At 21.0% G+C, this 21,725-nt stretch overlaps 1 protein-coding gene across 1 annotated transcript; it reads right to left on the bottom strand.

The window, feature by feature from the left end:
• Positions 1-995: 995 nt before the first annotated feature.
• LOC127286590 (uncharacterized) lies at positions 996-8,298 on the bottom strand. The gene is made up of 7 exons (XM_051313072.1): positions 8,017-8,298; positions 5,569-5,656; positions 4,654-4,867; positions 3,699-4,321; positions 2,764-2,977; positions 2,015-2,196; positions 996-1,812 (listed from the first exon to the last, which is right to left on the bottom strand). The coding sequence occupies exons 2-7, from the start codon at positions 5,623-5,625 to the stop codon at positions 1,156-1,158; spliced, it is 1,947 nt and encodes a 648-aa protein (XP_051169029.1). The 5' UTR covers positions 5,626-5,656; positions 8,017-8,298; the 3' UTR covers positions 996-1,155.
• Positions 8,299-21,725: the final 13,427 nt, after the last annotated feature.

Here is a 21,725-nt window from a genome sequence, read left to right on the forward strand (position 1 = left end):
TGAGACATCAATCGATTTAAAATTTGAATACAGTTTTAAACTTGAAATCAATTAGTATTTGAATAAATTTAAATTCGGACAACTGGAATAATTTAAATAAGAAACGTAAATTAATTAAAATTTTGATAATTTTAAACTTTTCATTTAAAATTCATAAAGAATTTGGAATTTTTTAAATTTACCTTCAGATTTGTAATAAATTTGAATTTTCGAAAGAAAAGAGAAAAAAATCGTAATATTGTACCAAATTTATTTCGGTTGATAGTGAAATTTATTTTAAAAAAAACATTTTTTAATTTAATTAAAAATTAAATACAGATTTTTATTACACTTTATACATTAGAAATTTATAAAAAATATACAGATTCAATTATAAAGATAGTAATTATTATTATTCCTATAAATAATTTTTTTACACATTAATAATTAAATATTTATTGCATAATACTTTCATTAAAAAATTGAAACAAAATTTGAACAAATAAATATAATTAGATTTTTTCATTTTGCTTAAATTAACATTTTCTTTGTTTCTTATATTAAAAATTATAAATATTTCTTTCATTCAAATTAAAATTATTGCTTTTAATAAAATTACAATTATTTCTTTCACTTAAATTATAATTATTTATTTTTACAAAGAAAAAAAAAAAAAACAATACTTAATAATATTAATTCGTAGATTTTTTTTTCGCAGTTTTTTTTTTACAAAAATTTGTATATTTTTGAAATAAATGATAAAACTTATTAAAAAAACCAAATGGAAATAAAGTTTCGTGATGTTAAAGCACGAATGATTATTTTAAGTTTTTTTTTATTATCATTCACTCTTTGCTTTGTCTTATGTCTTTACAAGACAATAAAAAAATAAAATAATTGTAAATGTTATCAAACTAATTTATCGATTTGAAAAATTTTATGGAAAATAAAAAGCGTTGTAAAAACAGAGAAAATTTCGTTATAATTGTAATAATAAATATATAAAATTACAAAAGTAATTATATCTTTTTTTTTTTGTCAATAATTCAGAAATTATTTTTTTCATTAATTTTGTCTTTTCTAATAAAAAAAAAAAAAAAAATTGATTTTTACAATTACTCTATACAAATATGTTACAATTTAAATTAATCAGATTTCGTATATTGGAGAATAATTTCAATATTTTTTCATTGCTCGTCGTCCCTTTAGAGAAAATGAATAATCACTTTCAGTATCGTCGGACACGGAATCTTCAAACCATGTTCTACTTGAGGCAAAAGAATCAAATAATGAATCATTACATTTTAGGGAACGACTTGAATACCCCGATTCTAAAATTGCGTTTTCTTCGTGTTTTAAAAATTTTTTCATCGACTCAAGTTGTTGTGTTTCAAATGTTTGTAAATTTTTATCAATTTTTGTCGCTGGTATAATGTGACTCATTTTTTCTGGTATTGAATTTGAATTTACACTCGATGTTCGACGAAACATTTCAATTTCTTCTTGATTCATATTTAAAATATTATTTGTCCTGTCAATGAATTCTTGTTTCACGGGAATCCAATGAACATCATTTTTCACGATTGTTGATTTATTGGTGGTAGTTGTGGATTTTTTTGTGAATGGACTTCGGATATTACTTTTTAATGTTGATGTTGCCGGTACTTTTGCAGTACCAATTTCTGAGCCCTTATAGGACAATGACATTGATGAGAGTGAGGCTGCTGAATTTGATGATTCATTATCACTTTCACTTACGCTTCCACTTTCAGTTCCGCTGACACTGACACTGTCAATTTCAGTTTCAGTTTCTTTTGTCATCATCTCCTTTAACTAAAAACAAACAACAACAAAAATACTAAATTTAAAATTCAATTTTTAATTTTGAAATGCAATTATTATTTTAATCCTGATTACAAGATGAAAAATAAATTTCAAGGAAACTTCCAAAAATTTTCATCATTTTTAATGGTTGAAAAAAAAATGTTTTTAATTTTCTAATAATTTGTAAATTTATATAAAAATAAAAATTTACCTTCTTTTCATTAAATTCAATAATTGATTTCTTCTCATGTCTCAAGTTATTCATTAAACGTTTCGTTTTTGTCACAACTGCATAAAATCGAGGCAATTTTGATCCACATTCTTCACAAGCTTTATTGCAATCCATACCAGCTGGCTTCACTTCGCCAATCCAATATGTTGAATTCAAATAATCTGAATTAAAAAAAAATAAATTAATATCATTTTAATAATATGAATGACACGAGGAAATTTTTTTTTCTTCAAATTTCCCTGATATTAACAAATTTTTTGTTAAATTTAATTAATTATTATAGAAATTTAATATATAAATTGAAAAGAAAATTTAGTTTAATTAAAATTTAGACAATTTGCAACATAAATCAATTAAAAATTTAAACAAATTGTAATTTGAATAATTTTTAACTTAATTTAATTTTTCTATTATTTGAAATTTAAATCAATTAAAATTTAGATAAATAAAAAATCCAGATAATTTGACACTTAAAATCAATTGAAATTTGAATAATTTTAAATTTAAGACAATTAAAATTCTAACAAATTGAATTTCGAATAATTTTGAAATTTAAATCAATTAAAATTCGGTAAAAATTGAAATTACGCATTTCTTTTTTTATTATTTGTTTCCAATTATTTTAAACTTAAATCAATAAAAAAAACTTGGAGAAATTGAAATTTAAATAATTTAAAAATTTAAATATCTATTTATTTAAAAAAAAAAAAAAAAACATTTTCTCTTACCTTTTCTTATTTTTCCTGATTCATTGCCATTTCTTGCTTTAGTTGACATACAGGAAGTGGCTGTTGTATCGCAAGTCGATGGTATTGAAATATCGAGTCCAAAATTTTGTTCCCGATTTATCATTGGATTTGGACGTAATGGCGATGGTCTCTCCAATGTACTTGTGTAGAAACCACGTTTTTTTACCGTATCAGGCGTTGATAATTGTGGAATCTAAAAATAAAAAATTTATTATTTGTTACAATTTTTTTTTTTTTTTGCTATTTTCTTTATCTATTTTTTGTTATAAATTTCTTGTTGTAAAAAAAAATTCCGAATAATTTTTAACGTCATTATTTAAAAAATATTGTTTCATATTGAAAAAAAAGTAAAATAATTTTCGACATTTTTTTTTCTTTTTTTGCCGATTTTAAAAATGATCATTTTTTATATTTTAACGAATTTTTTTTGAATTTTTTTTTAATATTAATTTTTCATAACAAAATTTTTTGTAGTAAAAAAAATTCCGTTATAATTTTCAAAGTCATTTTAAAAAAAATTGTTTTATAAAAAAATGTTAATAATTAAAATATACGATATTAGGATTCTTTAATAAAAATTCGAGCAAATAAAAATTCTGACAAAAAAATTCGAACAAATAAAAATTTTGTGAAGTGAATTTTCGATTATATAAAAATTCTGCAAATTACTAATTTGAACAAATAAAAAATTCAGCTCAAAAATAATTATGACAAATCAAATTTCATAAAAATGAAAAAATTCTAATTCTTCTTTTGAAAAATGAAAATTCTAATTATAATAAATTTCATAAAATAATCATGCGTCCCTTTTTTTCCGCAATTTGAATATTTTGATTTAATTTTAACAAAATTGAGTGAAATAAATTTTTTTCTTGTCTTTAATATTAAATTAATTAAAATTCATTTTTACTCACTTTAAATTCAGAAACTGGAGTCATAAATGGTGTACCAATTTTTTTAATAAATGGTTTTGGTGAAATAACATTCACCAATGATGAATTAAAATATGAAGATTGATTAGTTTTATCATTAATTGGAGTTATACATTTATCAATTTCAGAATCATTTAATCCAAATGTACTTTCAAAATTCTCCGTCATTCTGTCAATTTCTGAATTCATATTTGAATTAATGTCCAAATTTGGAATTTTCTTCAATTGTGATGAAGATGAAGATGACGATGATGGTGATGATGATCCAGAATTTGGCGATGAATCAAGAACAATATTAATGTTTTGAATTTTTCTTGATGGAGAAATTTTTGGATAACTATTACTTTTGTTTCCTAATTTTGTTTTTTGTTGCGAATTCTCATCGTTACATTCATCTTCTTTTGATGACAACAATTGATTATTATAATCGCTAATATCAATTGGTTGTAATTTCTCCAATGTAATTGGCTCTTGTTCGGATTTTTTACATTTTGATGTTAAAATATTTTTTTGATTTTCAATTATTGTCCGTGAATTTGTTTTATTTGTCAAATATGATGTTTCATTTTTGGAGTTTACAATTTTTGTATCTCTACTATAAACACCTGTGGAGTGAAAATTAAATTAAAAAAAAAAAAAAATAATAATAATAAATGAAGAATAATTTAAATTTTCAGATTTTATAATTTTTAGTATAATATTTTTTTAATTATTTTTTTTTTAATAATATTGTTTGGAAACTATTTTTTGTATATTAGTGTTTGGATAGTATATTTTGCATATATATATATTTTTTTGAATATAAATTAATTGAGAAGAAAATTTCATTTAAATAATAATTTTTTTTTTCAATAATAATTTTAAACGAAAAATAAAAATGATTTGACTCTAAATTATACTGAAATTATAAAACGTGAATATAAAATTTGATATTTACGAGTTGGATCGGCATTATCTTCGGTACGACGAGGTTCAGGAATAATTTGCTTCGAACCACCTTTCTTCCATGAGGGTTGTCTATAATCGATGGGAGTATCATTTTTAAGAATTTTCGGTGCCTTAGAATGTTTATTAAGATACCATTCTGGTATTTCCAATTTTTGCAATGCTTTTTGGACTCTCATTTCAGCTTCCGACATCACACGTTTAGGCTAAATATTTAAAAAAAAAAAGAAGTGTTATTTTTTATAACAGGGAAAGTAAATAAAACGTAATTATTATTTTTATTATTATTATTATCAATTATTTAAATTATTAATTATAATATTAATAAATAATTAATATTAATATACATATAATTATTAAGATGAAAACAAAATTAAAAAATTAATTATAAAAATAAAAATTATTAAAGTTTTATCAAATTTATTATGCCAAATAAAATTTATATCAAGTTGTTTTTTCAAATTTTTCTTTATGTGAAATAAGAAAATAATATGCTAAGTTTCTAAAATATATATACTTATAAAACAATTTTTTTTTGTTAAAATTGCTTTATTCATTATTAAACTATTTATTTTTAAAATGAGCTTAGATTAAGAAATACAAGCTAGAGATGCAGAATGATAGCATTAAAAATGATTTTATGGTGAAATGAGAAAAAGTATTTTAAAACTATTTGTATTTGTTGTTGATTAGGCTTTAAAATAGCTTTCATTTTTTTTCTCTCTTTTTTTTTTTTTTTTTTTGCTAATCTACTGATTTCATAATAAGATTATTAGAAATGTACAAAACATTTAGTTTTTCAATTAAAAAGTAATTTTATTTTTATTTTTATTATTATTGTTATTTGTATTTACAATTGTCATAAAAAAAAAGAAAAAAAAAATAATAAAAAGTAAATGAAACTTACAGATTTTGAGTTTTTTCCCAACATGTTATTTTTAATCCACGATGCACTCGATGACATGTTTAGTCACAAAAGAACTTGCTTTCAGAAACTGAAATAAAAAACACAATTTTTTTTTTATTAATATATTTTAATAAAGAAGAAGAAAACCGATAAAACATAATTATTTCATTTTTATTTTATTTTAATTATGCATTATTATTATTTATATTATTATTTATATTATTATAATTTTACTATTTAATTTTTGGATATTATTAAATTAATAATAAATAAAAAAATTAAGATTATTTTTTTTTGTCCCATTTAATAATAAAAATTGCCACTTACTAGAATTTAATTAAATAAATAAAAATTACGAATTAATTTAATTAATAATAGAAAAAATAAATTTCATAAATACAAAAAAAGGAGGAAATTTTTTTTATTTATTTGCAATTAAATTTTTAATCAACTAATTATATTGTACTGTAATTAATTTTCATTAAATGATATTTTATTTTTTTTAAAATATTTACAAGTTTATTATTTATGCAATTTAATTTTATATTTATAAAATCCATAATTTTAGCAACTATTATTTTTAAAAAAATAATTATTAAATAGCAATAAAAATAAATTAAGTAAATATAAAATTTTTTTGTAAAAAAAAAAGTATGAAATTTATTTTGTATAATTTTTGTAATGAAAAAAAAAGTGACAATATTATTAAATAATTTTCATTTACAGATAAAGTAAGACGATAATTACGCTCCTGAGAAAATAAACGTAAATACCAATATATATATATATATATTTTCAAAATATATCCCATTGAAAAATTTTGTGGGTTTTTCCCACTGGGGGGATTTTTTTTTTTCTTTTTCAAAGTTGAAAATATTGAAATTTTGTATATAGTATACCATAGTATATATATATAATATGAATTTAGGGTTCTTTTACATTTTCTGTGTCGGATAATAAAAGTCTCTGACGCCAATATAACCCAAGAGGCTAATCGTTGAGGGATTCAAATATTTTACGAATCAGGCAGGTCACCGTCTTACGAGACCCTCATTTTCGCTCAAAGAAAAGAGGAGTCATAAAACTTAAACGTCATTTTCTCCTGTCGCAATGAAAAGCCTCTTATAATATAAATATATATATATATATATTGCTAAACTGACATGCAGCTGCCCCATTATATATTTACATAGTAATTTGACAAGTTGGAAAATTTAAAAAAAAAAAAAATTTTTTTTTTTTATTTTATAACTTTGTTCCAAACTTTTGTCAAAAAATTTGACTTTTGTATTGTAAGTTATATTTTTATAAATAATAGACTGTAAATATTTTTAATTTAATGAAACAACAATGGACAAAAAAACAGAATATTTTCGCAATTTTAATTTATATTTCAATTGTATTTTATTTATTATTATTATTATTATTATTTAATAATAATTACTATAATTATTGTTATTATTATTATTACTATTATTATTCAATTATTATTTTTTTATTATTATTATTATTATTTTTATTATATAGTTAGTATTTTATTTATATTGTACCTTTATTTTTATATTTTACAATACACAAAAAAATAATAATGTTATGTGAAATGAAAAATTAATGCAACAATAATTTGTTTACAAATAGAAAAGAAATTTGAAAAAAAAAATTGCAGAAAAATAAAATATTTGTTTTTATTATTATTATAAATTTTTTGAAGAATTTCTCACTCGGTGGTAATTAATTATTATTTAATATATATATATATATATAAAATTTACCAATTTCTCCGAATCATTATTATTATTATTTTGTTTATTTTGTATATTTTTATATTTTACCATTTAAAACAAAAAATAATTTTATATATAAAATAAAAAAAAAAAAATTAATGCAACAATAATTTGCTTACAAAATGTAAAAATAAATTAACAAAAATTGTAAAAAATAAAATACAGAATACATTATTATATTTTTATTTTACTTGAATATTTATATATATATATACTTTTTTTTACCATGTACAACCAAAAATAATGTTACATGGAATAAAAAATTTTAAATAAATGAATATTAAAAGTAAATAATAATAATAATAATAAAAATAATTTAAAAATCGTAAATAATTTATTTATTTACAAAATAATGAAAAATAAATATATAAATTTAAAAAAATAAAATATTTTTGTTACTATATATGTCGTAACGTATAAGTAATATTTTAAATAATAATAATAATAATTAATAGAAAAAAATAAAATAAAATAAAAATAGAAAATAAAATAATAATAAAAATATATAATAATGACGATGACAATATTAATTATTATTATTATTTATTTATTTATTATTATTTAATAACGTTAATGACAAATAATATTATTTTATGCATGCAATAATTTGAGGGGAAAAAAATAAAATTAAAAATTATATTATTTAAAAAACAAAAATACTTACATTTTTTTGATTCAAAAATATAAATTATGAAAAAATCAGTAAATTATTTGATTTTTTTTTTTTTGTAAAAATTGCACTTTGTAACACATTTGATGCACTTTTCGACACTCAATAAAAATAAACTTGTAAAACTTTGTTATGGCACGAGGGTTAAATGTGTGACACGACTGAACACGACTGCGACTAAATGCTGAATGCAAAACTAATTGCTGACTTGAGGGGGCTGCTATTATGGATTTCAAAGCAGGTATAAGAAAACTTGACAAGTTTCTATATAATAAGACCAAAGCACCGGAAAAAAAACCCATTATGCCCTACTACAACTCTTCGTTTTTGCGCATCAACCAATCAATGCACTTCCTTTAGTTTCAGGTATATTATTTTTACCCCCCCCCCCCGCAAAGAGTTGTATAATACAAAATTTATACCTAAAAGCTTTTAGCATCAAGTGCTACTGTTATAATATTATAAATATGAAAAAAAGAAGGGGGGTGAGGTCCAAGCAATTGTAAATTTTTTCTAAGTTAAAAAAAAATTATTTTTTTTAAAAACTTTTTCTAATTGAAAAAATTTTTTTTACAAAAATTATTGGTTCAAATATAGAATTAATTGACTTATATATTTAGTTAATTTAAATAAAAATTATTTGATTCAAATGAATAATTATTTTACGATAATAAAAATTTAGCTATTTTATTTGTTCAAATATTTATTTTTAAAAATTTGAATTTATTGAAATTTTTATTTATCAAAAAAATTTTGTACATATTTGAATTTTCATTCAAACAAAATTTATATTTGTTCGAATTTTTATTTGACAAAATTTCTATTTGTTTGAATTTTAATTTAACAGAATTTTTATTTTTAAAAATTTGTATATATTCGAATTTTTATTTGTTCAAATTTTCATTTTTCAAAATTTTTGTATTTCGAATTTTTATTTTAATAGTTATATATTTTCAATTTACCGATTTTTCATATAACAGAATTTTTACCAGATTGAAAATTCATTTATCAGAATTTCTATTTAATTGAATTTTTATTTGACACAATTTTTATTTATTTCATTGAATAAAAATTTTGTCAAAAACTCATTCGAACAAATAGAAATTCTAACAAAGAATTTTTCGATCAAATAGAAATTCGGATAAATGAATTTTTAAGTAAAAATTCTTTAATATGAAAAAACAAATAAATGCGGAAATTCTGTTAAATGAAAAATTCAAACAAATAAAATTTCTGACAAATAAAAAATTCAAACTAAATGCTAATTCTGAAAATTAAAAATTCGAATAAATAGAAATTCCGAAATGTAAAATATTCGCGGTTTACAAATTCTAAAATACTGAAAATCGATTTAATGGGAAATTCTTGCAAAAAAATAATACGAACAAATAAAAATTCTAATATATTAATTTTTAGGCATTATTCGGAACGCATGATAATGTTCTAAAAATCATTAGTTAGAATTTTCAATTTTATGAAATTTCATTTGTCATAATTATTTTTGAGCCGAATTTTTATTTGTTCGAATTAATATTTTGCAAGAATTTTCATCAAAACGATTTTTTATATATTACAGAATTTTTATATAACCGAAAATTCACTTCGTAGAATTTTTATTTATTCGAATTTTTATTTGCTCGAATTTTCATTTAACATAATAGATATTTTAAAGAATTTTTATTGGATAAAATTTTCATTTTACAGGCCTCGGATCGACATTAAAGCACAAGAAAAGTCGTTTTAGTCAATTTATATATTCGAAAAAAAGTCGAAAAAGTAGTTTTTTTCAATTTTAACAAAATTTAATTGGTTAATGAATATTTTACTTCAAATAACTAATGTTATTAGATATTAAATTCATTTTATTAATTCTGTAATGAGAATAATTTTATTAAAGAACATTTATCAAGAATTATTATGAAATAATTGAATTTCAAAAGATTTTGTTAATTTTCTGAGAATAATTAAATTTTACAGAAATGAAAATAATTTATGTTTTGGAAAAAGAATGATTTCACATATTTAAATTTTCGAAATATTGAATTTCAATTTTAATTTATTATCATTGAAAATTTGGAAAATAATTTAATTTTTAGAATTTCCATTGAAAATTTGAAAAATAATTGTATTTTAATTGAAACTTTGGAAAATAATTGAATTTCAGTTGATTTTGGATTGAAAATTTTAAAAATCATTGAATTTTAGTTAATTTTAAATAGAAAATTTTAAAAATAATTGAATTTCAATGGAAATTTTGTAAAATAATTAACTTTTAGTTGATTTTGAATTGAAAATTTTCCTTAAAAAAAATCCTACTTCTGTATTCTTTAGTACAAATGAAAAAAAAAATTGAATTTTAATTAATTTTAAATAGAAAATTTTCAAAATAAATAAATTTCAATTGAAATTTTTGAAAATAATTTAATTGTAGTTTATTTTTGAATTGAAATTTTTTAAAATAATTGAATTAATTAATAATTAAATTTCAAATGTTTTGATTTGAAAAATTGCTTTCAGATAAATGAATTTTTTAATAATTAAATTTCAAGTGATTTTGAATTAAAATTTTTTGGTAATTTTATTTGCTAATTTTTATTTGAAATTATAAACAATTATGAAATTTCATAAAAATTTGAATTAAAAAATAGTTTAAGATAATTGAATTTGTGAAGAATTTCATTAAAATATTATTAAAAATAATTAATTTAGTGAAGAATTTGTTAAATAATTGAAATAAAGAATATCTGCATTGTATACTAAAAAAAAACGTATTGTGTTCAAAATTTTTTTAAAAAAGTCGGAAAAGTCGCATTTTATTAAAATAAGTCGAAAAAAGTCGAAAAAATCGTATAATCCGAGGCCTGATTTTCTTCTTTCAGATGAAATTTCATTTGTTCGAATTATTATTTGACATTATTTTCATTTAACCGATTTTTCATATTACATAATTTTTAAGAAAAATCAATTTAACAGAATTTCTAATTGATAGAATTTTCATTTGTCCAAAATTGCAAATGTCAGAACAATCGATTTTAGCGCGATTTTTAAAATCAACCAATCAAAAATTATCCATAAAATTGTGATTGGTTGATTTTAAAAAATCGCACCAAAATCGATTGTTTATTCGGCCGTTTGTAATTTCGGACAAAAATGAAAATTTTATCAATTAGAAATTTTGTTAAATGATTTTTCAGTTAAGTTAAAAATTCTGTAGTAAAAAAATCGGTTATATGGAAATTCATTCAAATAATAATTCGAACAAATGAAAATTCATCTGAAAGAATAAAATGAAAATTCTATGCAATGAAATTTTACCCAAAATGAATTTTCGGTTAAATAAAAATTCTGTTAAATAGAAAATCGTTTTGATGAAAATCAGAGAATAAAGGAAAAATTTTTCTAAAAAATAAAATTATAAATTTCGAAAATTTTTAAAAATCCCCAAAAAATATTGTTTCCCAACAATAGAAAAAGATTAGTAAATTCGACGCCACAAAAATTCCTACATTGGAATATTTGTACTTTCATTTTATTTTATTTTGTTTTTTTATTCTATTCTATTTTTTGCGATGTTTTTTGAGACACATTTTTTGTACCTATTTTTTTGAAGTTGAAAAAATTTTTTTTTTTTTTAAATAAGTTTTATTATAACATACAAAAAAATCGATGCATATACTATTCTCGTTTAATTTATTAATATTCAATAATGGTTTTCTTCCATATTCTTTGATATAATAATCAAAAAGAATTATTAACAATAATTCTTTTTCCCCGTATATTTTTCAATAAATAAATAATATAAGAATATTGCTATTATATTATTATTTATAATAATTAAATAAAAAAAAATTATATTTTTATTATTATATTATTTATTCAAATAAATAAAAATAATAATATTAAATACAAAAAAAAAATATAGTAAAAAGTGTTTTTTTTTTACAAAATGCTATTTATATTTTTTTTTAGACTAAAAAGAAAATTGTCTCTAGACCTTATTATATTCATAATCAGTTTGACATGTAAAGATTTATATTACTTGTCTGCTGCATTGGGCAGAAAATATTTTACTAATGTTCTTATTGTTACCAGAAAAATCTACTTGACCGCAGGTATAAGTAAAAATGTGTATTTTCTATTGTATATAATATAGAAAAAGAACGACTTGGCGACACCCTTTGGTCGGGGATCCTCGAGTCTTAATTACTTTTTGAAAATTAAACATTATAATTCCAGACTGTTCTGTGTGATTCACTATTATTATTTTTAGTTGGTGAGGGAAGGATTTATACTAATTGTATTAGCAATAATATTTTCATGTTTTTTTTTCCCCCCTAACAATATGTAAATTACTTGTCATTTAAAATTAATTAAATATATAAATGAGCCAAAATGTAATCTTTTTTTTTTTTTCATTTGTACTCCTACAACTATTCTATTCAGTTTCCTATTTTTCTGTTTACCACATTTTAAGTATGTATAATAAATCTTTAGTATTTATGTAATTAACTGATTGACAGTTTTTTTTTCAAAACTAATTTTTGAATTTTTACTGAAAAAAAAAAATTTGTTAAAAGATTATTATTTATTTATTTACATGTATACGGGGGTACAAAATAAAAAAAAAGAGGGATTTTTTTTTTATAAATAAAAGTCTCTTTATTTATGTTTATTTATTTATTTTTTTTAAATTTATAAAAAAAAATAACGATGAAAAATATCGATATAAAAATAATATCGAAAATTTTTGGAAAAATAAATTTTCTTTTTAATGAAGAATAAATTTTTTTTTTCGCTGTTTTTATTGTATACTACTTTGATGGTTTATAAAACAAAAAAATAATATAAAATATATATTAAACTTTCTCTCTGCAATTTTTATTATGGATTTTCATTTTTAAATTTTATCACTTTTACACGATAAATATCTAAAAAAAAAAAAAAAAAACTATCCATGAATATATAGATAATTTGAAAAGATACATTTAAATTTTTATCTTTCAATATATATATATAATTATAACGAGATAAATGTGTGTAAAAGTCATAATTTTTATGGGTTTCATGTGCATATGATATATTCAAAATACAATTTTCTATTTTCGTATAATGGGATTTTAAAAAAATACTTAAAAAAAAATAAACGATAAAATTTTTCTGCAAATGATTTTTTCCAATTTTTTTATTTTTTTATTAACACAATGGAATAATTTTAATTTTATTTCATAAAATATAAATGTCCCCTTGCTTTTTTTTTAATTTTACGAGATTTTAAAAAAAAAAAAAAAAACTAATGTCATTAACATAGAGTAAAAAAAAAGTATTATAGCATGTTTCTTGATTGAAAATCTCATCGACAATGTGAAATATTAATAATTACTATAATAGTGGTAAATAAAGAGTTAGGAAACTTGATCTGAATAACTAAAACTATATAGCAAAAGTTAGAAAAAAAATTTATAAATATATATATATATTTTTTTTTTCTAAATGTATTAAATCGACGTTTTTACAGCACACGATACACATATAAATAATAATAATAATAATAAAAAAGAGGAATGGATTCAACATGCAATTGAGAAATAATGTCCCATTTGTTGAGTTGTATTGCATTAAAAACCTTTTAGTCAATGCCTATACAGCCTTGGATTCACTATAAACTAATGTATATTTGTCAAACTGGTTTTAATTCTGCAAAAAAAAATTTTTTATTATGGAATAAAATAAAAATTACTAAATTAAAAAAATAATAATGACAAAAAAAAATATGCTTCACATTTAGGAAATTTAAAAATTTTTTTAATTAAAATATTTTTTTATATAAAAATTATATAACTATAGAAAGTCAATTAATTTGGTTAATAAATTATCAATTTGTAATTACAATTATGTAATTGTAATATTAAATTAATTTTGTTAATTAATAATTAATAATTAATACATAATATTAACTTTCATTATATTAATTTAATATAGAAATTATGTTCAAATATTTTTAATTTTAATTATTTTAATATTCTGCTATTTTAAATTCAATAAAATTGAAAATATTATTATAAGTGAAATAAAAAATTTATTTTTAAATAATCAATATTTAATTCCATAATAAATAAAAATCCCAATAGATTAAAAAAATATAGCGATTGTAAATTATAAATTATAAATTATTATTAATTATTCAATTATTAATTCCATTAAAATTGGATTAAAAAAAAATATACTACAATACTCAGTTAGAAAGTTAGAAGAAGTTTTCTACTACTGACATTTGCCGCTAGGCGTCGAAAATTTTGCTTTCTCGAAAGTGAGACGACATTATGAGGGTATATATTCTTCACGTACAATCTCATTTAGTATGTTTTGAACAAAATTATTTCTACGTTATCTTTTTCTAGAAAGGGTTGATTAAATTTAACCCAATAAAAAAATTCAAAAATCATCTTTTTTTTCTTATAATAAAGTATTATTATATTTATTTGTTTACCTACATGTAAATTTTTTTTTATTTATATGTAATTATTATATAATATTATGTAAATTATTTAATATATAAATAATATAATAATTATCATTATTGTTGTTATTACTAAAAAATATTAATATTAATTATTTATAATGTTATTTGTAATTTATTTGCAAAAAAAACGAATTTAGAAAATTTTTTAATTAAATATTTTTTTTCACTAATTTTTGAATTATTTTAAATTAACATTAAAAATAAATTTAAAAAAAAATAATGAATAATACGTAAATATTAGTTTAAATTTGTATATCTTTGTTTAAATATATAATATTCGAAGTTAAGAGTTTTTTTATACTTCTTACGTTTCCCGCTAGGTGTAGGAACTTTTACTTTCTCGAAAGTGAGATGACACTTTGAGAGTATATATTCTTAACATACAATCGTCTTAAGTATGTTTTTGAACAAAATTATTTCCACGTTATCTTTTTCTAGAAAGGGTTGATTAAATTCAACCCAACAAAAATATTAAAAATTAATAGATTTATTTTTTAAATTTCTTCGAAAAAAATTATTTTTTTATTAAAAATTTTTTTTTTTTTTTCAAGACTTATGCAATTTTAAAGTCATTTTTAGAACTTTAGAAGTGTTTTAAACGTGTCACAAGACTTATGCCGAATTTGTCGACAATTACGACAGTTGTAATTTGATATATTATTGAACTCAAAAGAATACTATGATTATAAACGATAATACACTACATTTTCTATGGCTCTTCTATAATAATATATTCGTCGAATTTTTGCTGCTGTGTGATTACAAATCTGTAATTTATAATTACAGATTTGTACAAACAAAATAATTAGGGACGCATAAATTCAATTATTAAATTATTCAATTTTTTGATTCTCAAATTTTTGAACCAGATACTTTCAATTTGGAATTTTCTTATTTTGACGTGAAAATCTTAATCAGTGATCCTAAAAATACCCCTGAATTAAATTTGAAAGCAATTGGTTACAATAATAGTTGTTTCGATTTTTTAACCCCAAAAACAGTTTTATATAGCTATATATATCTCAGTTTTACCTGGTAATTTTTATAAAATTATGCTAAAATGTGACTAAATAAAATTTAATACCCAGGTATAGAAAGTTTAGAAACAATCTATTAAAAAATGAATAATTTGAAAAATTTTGATTTTTCCAATTTTAAAAAAAGTGTAGCTTATTTTTCATACAAATTAATATTTTTAAATCGGATATAGCAAAGATTTTAAGTTAGGCTAATACCTAAGAGACGCAATATTTTGGAACAAAATATTGCGGACATACATACAGACAAAAATTTTTTATTGCCATTTTTGGACTCCTTGTTGTTAATAACGACAAACTACATGTCAAAAATTTTGGATTCTTTGCAATGTACAGACAAAAGTCTGATTTTATTAATATTAGATTAAATTTTTTTTAATTATTTATTTAGATTAAAAGTTCGTAATTTCACTATTTTTGCAATAAAATTTAAATTAGAATTATAAAAAATACTTTCATATACGTTTTGAATGCAACCAATTACAAAAATACTATGTTTTCCATTTTTTGAAATCAACTTTTAAAATTTGTCATTTTGTGATTTTTAAATTTATAATTTCACTTCTCTGATGACAAATTCTATAAATAAGAGAACCTAAAAATACTCCTGCACCAAGTTTAGGAGCAAATTATTGATTTTTCGATTTTTTTAACCTCCAAAAAAAAAACGGTTTTTCGGCTATATCTTTGATTCAACTAAATATTTTTAAATTCTGTGAATTGATGATTTTAAGTTAGCTGTTTCTTTAATAAAAGAACCTTACTATATGCTTAATTTGGTTGAGCCGTTTTTGAGTGATGCGTGAACAAAGTTTTGCATACAGACAGAGAGACAACATTTTTTTTTACAGAAATCAAATTCTGATGTCTTAAAACGAAAAAATATATATGAAAATTTCTAAGTTTGGGGCAATGAACAGCGACAGAAGTCTAATTTTATTAATATAGATTTTATTATATTAAAAAGAAACCATTGTAAATTTTAAATAAAAAAAAAAATTACCTCATATGCTCAAAGCGTTGCTTAATTTTCTAGGTAATATTTCAAAGCAAATAATTTTTTACAGTGATAAATGAATCACAGAAGATTTTGCAAATCAATTTTAAAGCGTTTAACTTATTTTTATTATTTTATTCTTTTTTTTTACTAAAATGTAGTAAGAATATATATATCCTATATAATAAATCTCTAATCGATAAACTCTCGAAGTTTTGTCACAGTAACCTGTATCCCATTGGTCGAAGTGTTATTCGTCATCTTCGTCTTTCTCCGTCTTACAAGCACGATTATCAGACACGTTTAGCCCGTATATACGAATATACACTCACATATGAATAAAAGCATTGTATGCGTTAGTTTCTTTCTTCATGCAAGCATGTTATGTATATATAATACATTCAGTCCGAATAAGGTTCTACTGATGCACAAATATATTAGAAAATTTGTACAGCATCATAATCTTATAATTGTTTTTAAATAAGTTCTACTAAGAATAATGATTAATTAATTTTTATTAATAATGAAAATGTATTTTTTCAATTATTTCAAGTTTTAATTATATACTTACAAGTAAAATAAACGTTATAAAAATGATTCATAGTACCCAATAGTAAGAACCCTACGACCGTCTTTCGATTACTTTCAACTTACTATCATTTTTATTGAATGATAATTTAAGGTTATATTATTTATTATAAATAGTAGAAAATTTGGACCAGTATCATTTTAACACGAAACTTAAAATTAAGATTTTTATATTGTGTTACCAGGAATATTGTTATTTTGTGCATGTGCTGAAATCAAATAGTTAGTCTAATAATTAATAAATTACTTTAGTGAGGTTCACAACGATTTCTAATCAACGATTTAGAAGAACAAATATTTTTCTATTTAAATGTTTACATATTCTTGCATAAAAACTATTTTACTTAATTTTTCGATCAATAATTTGTAAAAGAGAAAATTATAAACAAAATATTTTATTGTTTTTGTCAAGAAAATATTTAAAATCTCACCTCAATGTTTTTTTGATATATACTCTTTTTTATTTATAAAATTATGACTGTCATATATATTTATTAAGGAACAAGAATAACATTATAAGGGTAGGCCTTAAAAAAAAGCAGCAAATAGAATAATATGATTAATTAAAATCAATTTTTGTCGGGAAAGCATCTTCTGTTTTTTTTGTGATTTCACATATAAATATATTCTGCGCAGATTTTGACAACTCAAAAATAGTAAAAGGTTTTGTTATAATGTGCCAGAGTATATTAATAATTTTTTAAAAAAATTGTATTTTTGGGATTAAAATATTTTAAATAGTTAATATATGGTAATACATTAACGTTTAATAAAATAACTTTTGTATTACAAAAACATCATACAAAATAATTTCTCAAAGTTCAAGGAGATTTTACCATTAAATAAGACATTTTTATTTTTTAATATCTTCGAATCGATTGCTACATATGAGGCAAAATTCCTGAAATGTCCGAACAAAAAATTAAAAGTTCTCGAATTTAATCCATACTTTTCTTAAATGTTTTTATTGTTGGTGAAAGTCTAAAAATCAATTATTATTGAATTTAATAAAATAGTTTTTGAATTACAACGTTTTTAATTTTTGACTTTTGAAAAAAAATTTTTTTTTCTATGTACAATATTTATAAGTAGAATGCATAAAAGTTAACATATATATAGGGTCAGTCGGGGTAAATCCGAACGGGAGGTAAATCCGAACGCTAATTATTTCAGCTTAATTAAAATTTTTAAAAATAAGTTCGATATGAGAATTTTTACCTCAGATCCTCTTGAAGAGATTCTAAGTATTATCCCATTTTTTGTTTGTTAATTAGCAACAGCATAAACAAAGATAACAAGTATTGCAAAAAAGATTGAAAATCAAAGATGACACTCTTTCAGTATTTTGTCTCGTATTTGAAGAAAAAGAAGCTAAAAATTCATTTTATTATTTATAATTGTTTGTTATGAATACTAGAACAGAAACTATATTTGATTTTTGCTTTCTGTAAAATTTTATTAATAATATCAGACCGTTCGTATTTACCCAAGAAAATTGGAAAACTGGGGTAAATCCGAACGGTATTTTTAATAATTTTTTTTTACATCAAAGCCACACAAAATTGTTTTTATTTGATTACACTATTATTTTAACATTATAAAAGTACATAGAAAAAAGTTTTTCTTTCTATACGTATCCTCGTTAGTAATTAATAAGCAGAAACTTAATCTCTGTTCTCTCGAAGGAGTGTTTCAATTTTTTTGCCAAATAATTTGTTAAAAAAAGTTTTTCAGGATCTTAATAAAATTTGGTATTCTACGGTTTTTGGGGTCGCTAATTACCAATTTGAAGTCAGTTTTTCAAAATTCAAAATGGCGGACGAGAATTAAAAAATTCATTGGATTCGCTCGAAAATTGTTACTCGGGGGGTTTCAGGGTTAGCAAATTTGGTCATTTTTAAAAATAAGTTTTAGGAAAGTTCGCCATTTTGAATTTAAAAAATTTCACTTTTATTTTTGTATTTACATTCAATCACTCCAAAATACTTTCTGTACCAAGTTTTGCAAAAATCCGTTATGATTTGATAAAGTTATTGAAGGTTTTAATTGTGTAATGCATTTTAATTTTTAACCTGTTTGATTTTTGTATTTATATATGATGCATTATTACATAATAGGTTTATTATCGTATTTTTTTGAGTTTTTATATAAGTTTAACAATTGCAATACTTTAAATTTATTTTCCCTAAGATTTTTCTGAAATACAGTGGCGTTCGTATTTACCCCCATATTTTAGGAAAGTTGCAAAGTATCGAGGTAAATACGAACGCTAAGTTTCCTGCGATTGTAATTTATCAAAAAAATTTTCTACCCCATAAAATTGTTCTATGGAAGTAAAGTAACAACTTCATGCACCAGAATACCGGAAGTATTTTTTTTTTAAAGAAAAAACTTATGTTATTGTTGAAATTTACTAAAACCGTTCGGATTTACCCCGGTTGACCCTAATGATTTTTAAAGCTTTTTTGACGAGCTACACGCTGTTAATAAAATTTTTTTTTTTAAATAACATTTGACCCTGAAATTCAAGGTCAAAATGTTAATTTACGTTTATCTCAAAATCGGATTTTTTAAAATTATTTTTAACTATCTCAATGGAAAGCTTGACTAATTTCCTACAAAACATGTAATTTTCAGAGTGGGATCTTTTAAAGTTTTTGAGATATTAATTAATTAATTAATTAATGTTTATAACAAATAAAATATTTTACAAACGAATAAAGTTACCGTAATTCTGAAGTTAGCAATTAAAACTTAACGTAACTCCGCATCCAACGAGCCCTGATGTATGAAGTATTTTGGATAAGTAGATTGTTAATAAACAATTAGTTAACATTGCAATTGTTTATTAACAATCTACTTATCCAAAATACTTCATATAGGGCTCGTTGGATGCGGAATTACCTTAACTTTCAATTGGTAAGTTCAGAATTACCATAACTTTATTTGTTTGTAAAATATTTTATTTTTTACTAACAACAAGCATCCAAACGCCCCATATGAAGTATTTTTGTTCAATTTTAGTTAAATAACAATAAAAAATGAAATATCTTACAAACAAATAAAGTTATCGTAAATCTAAATTAACCAATTGAAACTTAACGTAATTCCGCATCCAACGAGCCCTATATGAAGTATTTTGGATAAGTAGACTGGTAATAAACAATTGCAATGTTAACTAATTGTTTATTAACAATCTACTTATCCAAAATACTTCATACAGGGCTCGTTGGATGCGGAATTACGTTAAGTTTCAATTGCTAACTTCAGAATTACGGTAACTGTATTCGTTTGTAAAATATTTCATTTGTTATAAACATTAATTAATTAATTAATTAATATCTCAAAAACTTTAAAAGATCCCACTCTGAAAATTACATGTTTTGTAGGAAATTAGTCAAGCTTTCCATTGAGATAGTTAAACATAATTTTAAAAAATCGGATTTTGAGATAAACGTAAATTAACATTTTGACCTTGAATTTCAAGGTCAAATGTTATTTAAAAAAAAAAAAATTTTATTAACAGCGTGTAGCCCGTCAAAAAAGCTTTAAAAATCATTATATATATGTTAACTTTATGCATTCTACTTATAAATATTGTACATTGAAAAAAATTTTTTTTTCAAAAGTCAAACATTAAAAACGTTGTAATTCAAAAACTATTTTATTAAATTCAATAATATTTTAGAAAAGTATGGATTAAATTCGAGAACTTTTAATTTTTTGTTTGGACATTTCAGGAATTTTGCCTCATATTTACAATTATTTTCACATTCTTAATAATTTAAATTCATTATATTTTCTAATGAATTATATAAACTACAAATTTTCTTTTTACAGTTTAATTATATTTTTTATAAAGAATAATATAGTAATATAACCTGAAATTATAATTAATCAAAAATTGAAAGTTAAATAAAAGTTAAATTGAAAGTTAAATTGAAAGTTCTCAAAGGGCAATCGTAGGGTTCTTGTTATTCTTCTCACTATTAACCATTAAAACTAATTTTTGAGAAAAACAAGCGTCACCAAAAACATCAGGACCTAACCAGAATTCTGCATTTTTCCATATCAGAAACTTACCAAATTTTAGTTTTCGATAAGGAAACTTAGGGAAACTTCTCCACGGGCTCTTTTTTAAATTTTCTATGATTGTCAAGAAATGGTTAGACTGACAATTATGTGTACTTAGTGTAATAAAAGTGCAGTTACAAAGTATTTTGCTGATATTAACAAAAATTTAAATTAATTATGCAACAACTTTATATATTTTTAGAAAAATTTAATAACTCGCTTTCTTTTTGACTAAGTACTAAATACCAACGAAAAAGGCGCGCGCTTTGCGCGCGCAGTCTTTGTCTAGTATATATATATATATATATATATATATATATATATATGGGTCATTCCATACGAAAAGGCAAATGGCTGCGTCCACTCGCAGTTTGAACCAATCGCAATGTTATAGTAGTCAAATTTTAGCATTTTTTATATAGAATCGAAAGCCGAGTGGCCTTTTTTTTTATTTTCAAAATGGCGGCCACCCCAATGGCATATGTAA

This window comes from Leptopilina boulardi, unplaced genomic scaffold, assembly GCF_019393585.1.
Source record: "Leptopilina boulardi isolate dan_hultmark-lab unplaced genomic scaffold, ZJU_Lbou_2.1 LbouV2_362, whole genome shotgun sequence".
NCBI classification, from domain to species: Eukaryota; Metazoa; Arthropoda; class Insecta; order Hymenoptera; family Figitidae; genus Leptopilina; species Leptopilina boulardi.